Raw genomic sequence first — 8,804 nt, forward strand, 5'->3', positions numbered from 1 at the left:
CTAAAAATCCATGCCTTATAAGAAATGGTGCTAGATCGATAAAATTAGGAGAAAGAATGCCTGAAAGATAATAATTATCTGTCAAGATGATATTTCGGTAAAATTGCCGAAATTAAGAGAGAGTGACTTATGTAAATCAGTGCGGTTCAGATGTGACGCGTGTCCGTTAGCCAGCTGTATCCCAAACCCCCTTAATCCAACCGTTTAACAGGAACAACTGGTTCTCCTCCCTTTACCCTTCACTGTTTAACCGGTTATTTCCCTCTTCTCTCTTATATATTCTTCTTCTCTATCTCCCTCTATAGTTTAAACTGAAAGAAGAAAGAAGAAAGAAGAGAAAAATTGCAGATCAAAATCTGCCCTTTTGCATGCCTTTAAATCTGATTCCATGGATGTAACAAGCACATCAAACAGAAATGAAATAGATCGGATCAAAGGTCCATGGAGCCCCGAAGAAGATGAGTTGCTCCAGAAGCTGGTACAGAAACATGGCCCCCAGAAACTGGTCTTTGATCAGCAAATCTATCCCAGGCCGATCCGGTAAGTCCTGTCGCCTCCGATGGTGCAACCAACTGTCTCCCCAAGTTGAGCACCGCGCCTTCACACCGGAAGAAGACGAGACTATCATCCGAGCTCATGCCAGGTTCGGTAACAAGTGGGCCACCATAGCTCGACTCCTCAACGGCCGTACCGACAACGCCATTAAAAACCACTGGAACTCCACGCTTAAACGTAAGTGCTGCTTGTATGATGGTAATCCGGGAGGGGAAGATCAGCAACCGTTGAAAAGACCGGTGAGTGCCGGATGCCCATCGGGATCCGATGTTAGCGATTCCAGTGTTCCCGTTTTGTCATCCTCGCACGTGTACAAGCCCATTCCGAGGACAGGCGGAGTTAACGTTGATGTCAATGTTACGACAGCCGGGATGGAGGCGGCGGCGTCTTCTAACGACCCCCCGACTTCACTGAGTCTGTGTTTGCCGGGTGCAGAGTCATGCGAGGTGTCAACTCACCCGATTGCTGAGTCAACTCAGATGAGGAATGAAGAAAGGGGAAGTGGGGTGACGGGGCTGAGTGCGGAGTTTATGGCGGTGATGCAAGAGATGATAAGGGCGGAGGTGAGGAATTACATGGTGCAGCAGAAGAGTTCATTGGGTATGTGTTTGGGTAGGAATCTTATGGGTATGAACCAAGTTGGGGTGAGTAAGATGGAGTGAGTTAAAATGAGAGAAAATCTGGGCTGTGTTTTCTCGTAAATTATTTTGTTGATTAAAGAAAGTGAGAGAAGGCCGTCTCTTGGCCTTGCTAATGTTTCAACAAAGGTTTTACTCTAAGGGAAAACAACTTCCTTTGATCAAAAGTTCAATCTTATTTCTTCTTGCGTTTTAAAGATCTGGAAACAAGACAATAAAATATCCATGCTGATATTTTCTTTGAAAAATTACCATCCGGATTAGTTTAATAAATAGTTTGATATTATTTAAGTAGGTCATGAGTTCGAGATTATATGTATGTATAAAATTTTTATGTTAAGATTATTTACCAAAAGTCAGAAGTATAAAACGAATTTATACTTAATTAATTAGGATAAATTCTTAAAGAATAGAGAGAATAAAAAAATGATAACTATTATATTAATAATATTTATAATCTAAATTAAATTGAAAATATAAAAATATTAGGTTAAATCACGAATTTTATATGAATTTATACTTAATTTTTTGTTGAAAAATTGACAGTAGTCTGAGTTAGATGTTAACATGATGATTGAGATATGATAAAATTTGATCTTAAAATCTAAAAAATTATCATATCTCAGTCAACAAGTTAACACCCAACTCAAATTGTTATCAATTTGTTTACGGAAAAGGATGAATTTGGAACATAATAAATAATTGAGTGAGAATTTTGTAAATTTTAATAGTCGGGAGACTCAACAAAACAACATCTTATAGTCGAAATACCATTTTGTAACTTTTAATAGTCAAAAGACTCAACAAATATCACCCTAAAGATTATGTGTACTTTATCCAAATATTATTTTGTTCATTTAAATATTAATTTTTTAAATACTATATTTTAATTTTGTTTTCCTCATTCATGATATTGATAATTTTTTCATTATTACAAAGTAATATTGTTATAAGGTAATATTATGTTATTGATAAAAAAATTATCATATTAATAATTTTATTTACTTTTAACGATAAATCATCAGAATATAAAAAAATTATTATTTGATTTTGATTAACCAAATAAAATGATAGTTAAGAGATTAGTTATGTAATTTATCCTAGAATATAAATACATCTTATATTTGCTTGCGGGTCATGGTTTAAGGAAGAGAGAGACAAAATCCAAGCAATTTGGGATTTTTATTAAAGCATTAACACCTGCCATGTTTTTTCTAAAAACCAATGTGTGGAGTTTAAGGGAAAATATAATTTAATTAAGAGAAAATAACCTCAGTGACCAAAAATCCCATATAATATACGATTTTAACCAACTTTTTCCGGATTTGCCAAAATGACCAACAAAATCGCAATGCGATCGCTAATTCGCAACGCGATCTCCATTATCGCAAATTCGCGTTGCATTTTCGCAATGCGATAGTTGAAAATCGCGTTGCGATGGTCTACAGTATCGTTGCGATTTTCCCAATTCGCAATGCGAATAAGTAAATCGCAACGCGAATTGGGAAATTCGCAATGCGAATAAGTAAATCGCAACGCGAATTGGGAAAATCGCAATGCGATACTGACTATCGCAATGCGATAATAAAAAATCGCAACGAGATACTTACTTTCGCAACGCGATACTGACTTTCGCAACGCGATAATACATAATCGCAATGCGATTTTCAAAGCGTCATTAGTATCCTGGCCAAGTATTTTATTTTTAAATTCCAAACATGAATATAAATATATTGGAACACTGAACTGTCCACAGTATATCCCGTAATCGCAACTCATAACCTAAAACCTAAAATCACAACTCAGTCCCATCTCCATCTCTCACTCTCTCACCCATCTCCGACGAAATCCGTCTCCATCTCCGGCGAAATCCGTCTATCTAAATCTCTCAGAGCCACCCTCACAATCAGAAATGGAAAATCAACCAAATCAACCAACGAGGGTTAGTTTTTTAATTATTTTCTTTTTGAAATTTTGCATTATTAGGTTTTTCATATTGAAATTGATGATAGGTTTACTGGTAATTTCAATAATAGATTAACCATTTCACTTAGATTGCTTATTAAATCAACCAAGAATCGCAACGCGAAATGCAAATCGCAACGCGATTTTAGTTTCGCGTTGCGATTCTCTCGTTGCGATAGTCATTTTCGTGTTGCGATTTTCATTTTCAGAAACTATTCTTCTTCTGCAAATTGAAACTTGAATGAATTGCATTACTTCAACCAAAAAACAAAGACAAGTACGAAATTCACAGTGTTGCATATTTAAGTTTGAAGAATAAACTACTATATTTATGTTTATTATTGTTTTTGGTATCTTCACAGTGTAGTTTTGGTATATCTAATTTAGTATGTTTATTGTTTTTGTAGAACTTTTATTCGGCTCAATTGACCTTGAGAAATAAGTCAGCCTGGCCAAAACAATTGCGTCGAAGCTTTCACCTACACAAAGAAAAATGTTTGAGGATACATGCTTCGGGCCATGGCTGAAAGTACAACATCCCGGTGGAGATGTGATGTTGACACACCTGTTCTTCAAACCATGACTAGAGATCTACCAGAGACTATACAACGTCGTGATGAAGATATGGTTTGATTTTCCACCGGCGTATACGTGTTTTGGGCGGGAGGAGTTTGCTTAATCACCGGTCTACGCTTCGGACACGATGATGTAGGTCGGTACACTAGACACATACCCGCCCATCATGGCTATCCCGGGTTTTCCCTGAGCTGGAGAGGCCGAGTCTACACGTAGAAGACCTGACAAGATTTTGAATAATAAAGATGGTTTTACTCGGATGGATGACGTCGACGTTGTCCGAGTATGCCTTCTAATTCTTTGCATGCCGGCTTTTTAGGCAGAGAGGCCAGACAACCTATTCCAAATGATCTAATCAAATTGGTAGAAGACCTAAATGTGTGGAACATGTTTCCGTGGGGCTCGTATTATGGAAAGCTACATGGAATAAGTTATCGTCTGCCTTGGATGATCGAAAAAGTTTGCATGGCGATGGTTCCAAATACACTTTGACAGGCTTTATTTGGGCCTTTAAGGTAAGAATTTTTATATAATGTTTCCAAAATTATAAGTAATTATTTAACAATTACTAATGTTTGTTATTATTGTTTGTAGATTTGGATATTTGAGGCCTTTCCCGCCATGAAGATATGCAATAAAAACTTCAAATAATATTCCCAGGGCTATTTCCTGGAAGAGGAAACGAACCTTGCAATGGGAAGATTTACTACGGTATACGACAATAATAATGTAAGTTAACATAAATACTACCATATGTTTATAAACAAGTTATTACTAGTACACATTTAACTTTGTTTAAGCTTTTATATTGTTAGGAGGCCAACACTCCTCTACAGAGGCTGACACCACGGAAGCTGAGCTTGCCACTGATTGGTGGCAAGCTAGTAAGCGTTTTTTTGATGGAACGTTGATGAGCAGCCTCCACTTCGGGAGCCATCACCTCGCCCAGAGCTATCACCTCACCTAGAGCCATCATCTGATCCACCGGCTATACACCTCCAACGACAGCCATCACCTATTCTTTCACATCATCGAGCCTCTTCTCCACCATCACCGCAAGATAGGCGACCGGCAAACATTGTCACGACGTTTATCTCCCTGTTCTCCACCTCCACCTCAACGGGATGAGTTAGGGGAGTTACGTGATGAGGTCAATGCCTTGCGTGAGGAGGTCGGTACTTTACGCAAAGACGATGGTGCATGGCGTGTTGAGGTGTCTACATTACGCGGTGAGGTAGCCGCTCTACGTGAGATGGTAGCATCGTTGCAGAATGAGGTTCATACTCTACGCAACGAGGTAAGTTTAAGATTTTTCATACTCGTAATTCATTCGGTTGCTGCCAATCTGTTTTTGTTAGTATTTGTTTTTGGTTTTTTTGTCTTTTGGTTGAAGTAATGCAATCCATTCAAGTTTCAATTTGCAGAAGAAGAATAGTTTACTTTCGCAACACGAAAATGACTATCGCAACGCGAAAATGGCTATCGCAATGCGAAATGAAAATCGCAACGACAAAATCGCAACGCGAAATGAAATCGCAACGACAAAATCGCAACGCGAAATGAAAATCGCAATGCGATTTGTGTTTCGCGTTGCGCTTTTGTCGTTGCGATTTCATTCGCGTTGCGATTTTGTCGTTGCGATTTTCATTTCGCATTGCGATAGCCATTTCCGCGTTGCGATTTTAAGTTTCGTGTTGCGAAAGTAAACTATTCTTCTTCTGGAATGTTTATATATGTTGTCCTTTAAATGTTTATATAAGTGCTTACTTCTGGAATGTTATCTGAGCATTTGTGAACTATGATAGAATAATGATTTGGGTGAATACAATGCTAGTTTGAAAAATTTGTCTTTGTTTAATATCATGTCTGTTTATTTACTGATTATGTATTTTTTTTTAGCGGCCCGATAAGGTGGATGCTTTACGTCGGGTTTTCCTTGCACGACGGAGTTCACGCATCAGACGGCGTGGACGTACTATACGTCTCCGTTCACCCCAATGGTGCGAAGACTCCGCAAGAAGAAGCCCGACTCACCGGTCATCCCTCAAGTCCCCTCCAATCGTTCAAGAGGCCCCTATTCTCCCTCAGATTCCCCCCCACCGTTCAAGAGGCCACTGTCATCGTTGAAGAGGTCCCTCCCACCATTCCAGAGCCCGATTCACATGGGGTAATATCGAAGTATTGAGAAACCCCCACCGGTTCCGGACATGATGGATGAGAGTTGGCTCTCGTATGAGTTACCGGCTAGTACCCTTCCGGTATCTGAAGTGGAGAGGAGACAACTACCGGAAACAATTGTGGATAATAACCTTTGGGCTAAGACCGCAGTTGATTTTATCTACATGAGCGGAGCCAAGGGTGTTACACTGACATCAGCAAACTCAACGATGAAATGTTTTTGTTGCTTGATCGGTCTTGGTGGGTGTGCTATTAGGGGTTGAAGACAGGGCTATTTGGATGGGGTAAGACTATATTTGTATATATGATTTTGATTAATTTGTTTAAAAATTAATGTAATTCACTAATATATGTATTTTTTTGTAAAAAGCATATCGATGCATGGGTGTTACGTCTACTAATAATAAGGAAGCTTAGGAAAAATAAAAAAAATTCGCTATAACAATAATGCCGACGGCTTTCACGCAGTTCACTTAAAGATCAACGAGATGAATCATTTTTGTTGGGCAATGGACAAGCTAAACTTTATCCTGCATGGTGGGAGTCGATAAGTTGTTAATTTTTTAAATTTTTAAAGGTGTTAATAATGTGCGCAAATAAATGAATTATTACTTATGATCGCAGGTGTTTTATCCCTGTTTTGGAACGTCGTCACTGGCTTCTCGTCCAACTTCAGCTCCCATCCCTGAAGATAATAGTGTATGACAGCATGATCAATTACATATCACTGTCTGATTTGAGAGATATTTTCAAGGGATGGAGCTCTCATTTGGCTAAATTCTTGGATGGGATTAAGTATTGGAGTCATTCTGGACACAAGAAGCCAAAGAAGTTCAATGTCACAGTTGTCAGAGACCGCGCCACAGCAATCGCCGGGAGCCAGAGGGGATTGTGGTCCTCTCGTATGCCTTTGCTTGGCGCGTTTGACGACGGGAAGCACAGAGTTTTTACCTCCCACCGATAGAGATAGAGCTGCAGTAGGCTTGTGGTTTCGGCATTATGGCTAGAGCAATATATTCGAGACGCTGCCTACCTGCATCCGCGTTATGAAGTGTCCATTGTTAATTGGTAAGTCAAATGCAAGTTTTGTTAACATATATACTCCTTTTGGTTTGAAAATGTTTGGTAAGTACCTAGAATTCAATAATTTGATGTTTGTAGGTTTTAGATGTGTAGGAAGTCTTGTTTGAGCAATGTTTGGTTTCTGCAGGTTAATCCTTAAGTGAGCTGCGTGAAATGGATGTACGGGGTCACAAAGTTGTTGATTCATTGATTCAATAATTGATGAAGAAATAAGAATTATTATTATTTTTTGATTGTAAAAGATGATTTGTAAATGTTGATTTGTTTAATTGATGTGTACATAATTTGTGTTGAAATGTAATAGTTGATTTGTTGATTTTCAATCTGCTTTATGTTGAAGGCAAAACAGACTATCGCAACGCGAAATGGCTATCGCAACGAGAAAATCGCAATGCGAAATGAAATCGCAATGCGAAATGAAAATCGCAACGAGAAAATCGCAATGCGATTTTCATTTCGCGTTGCGATATTCTCGTTGCGATAACCATTTTCGCGTTGCGATAGCCATTTTCACGTTGCGATAGTCAAATGAATGTCTAATAAGTGATGACAACTGAACAGATCATAGCAATGTTCAAACTCAAGTTACTAATACATGCCTAACTGAAAATGTTAAAAGTGCACACATAAAATACACATAATGCAAGTTTTGTTAACATATATACTCCTTTTGGTTTGAAAATGTTTGGTTAAGTACCTAGAATTCAATAATTGCTGTTTGTAGGTTTTAGATGTGTAGGAAGTCTTGTTTGAGCAAATGTTTGGTTTCTGCAGGTTAATCCTTAAGTGAGCTGCGTGAAATGGATGTACGGGGTCACAAAGTTGTTGATTCTTGATTCAATAATTGATGAAGAAATAAGAATTATTATTATTTTTTGATTGTTTAATTGATTTGTAAAAGATGATTTGTAAATGTTGATTTGTTTAATTGATGTGTACATAATTTGTGTTGAAATGTAATAGTTGATTTGTTGATTTTCAATCTGCTTTATGTTGAAGGCAAAACAGACTATCGCAACGCGAAATGGTTATCGCAACGAGAAAATCGCAATGCGATTTTCATTTCGCATTGCGATTTTCTCGTTGCGATAACCATTTTCGCGTTGCGATAGTCAAATGAATTAAGTGATGACAACTGAACAGATCATAGCAATGTTCAAACTCAAGTTACTAATACATGCCTAACTGAAAATGTTAAAAGTGCACACATAAAATACACATAATGCAAGTTTTGTTAACATATATACTCCTTTTGTTTTGAAAATGTTTGGTTAAGTACCTAGAATTCAATAATAATGTTAAAAGTTTATGCATGTTAATCCTCGTTGCCTTTTTCATTTCGCATTGCGATTCTATCGTTGCGATTTGCAGTTCGCATTGCGATGGTCAAATGATTGCCTTTCGCAACGCGATTCTGACTTTCGCAACGAGATAATACAGAATCGCAATGCGAGTTTCAAAGTTCGCAACAGTTTTAGTTTCGCAAGCCAAATTTTTGTATGTATATATACGCAGCAGCAACAACTCATAACCTAATCCCTAAATCGCAACTCATTCCATCTCCATTTATCACTCTCTCCGGCGACATCCGTTACAATATCCAACGACATCCTTTCCCATCCGGCAACAGGTCTTAGTTTCGCATCTCGTTTGTTTAGTTACAACCATGAAATCATCTAATGTTGATCATGTTTGGATAGATTTGTGTTTGGAGGGTCATGGGAGAATGTTCATGGTGTTTACAATATATGCCTTTACCCATGAATCTTCAACTAAAGCTGTCATTAAAGAAGTTAACTTATGAAACCC

The 8,804-nt window shown here is 38.0% G+C and overlaps 1 protein-coding gene across 1 annotated transcript; it reads left to right on the forward strand.

Moving 5' to 3' along the window:
- Positions 1-262: 262 nt before the first annotated feature.
- LOC120196624 (transcription factor MYB44-like) lies at positions 263-1,462 on the forward strand. The gene is given in 2 exon segments (XM_039198383.1): positions 263-493; positions 495-1,462. Coding segments are annotated over 2 exon segments (828 nt in total). The 5' UTR covers positions 263-388; the 3' UTR covers positions 1,218-1,462.
- The last annotated feature ends 7,342 nt before the right edge of the window (positions 1,463-8,804 follow it).

Source organism: Hibiscus syriacus, unplaced genomic scaffold, assembly GCF_006381635.1.
Source record: "Hibiscus syriacus cultivar Baekdansim isolate YM2019G1 unplaced genomic scaffold, ASM638163v2 tig00117034_pilon, whole genome shotgun sequence".
In the NCBI taxonomy this organism is placed as follows: domain Eukaryota; kingdom Viridiplantae; phylum Streptophyta; class Magnoliopsida; order Malvales; family Malvaceae; genus Hibiscus; species Hibiscus syriacus.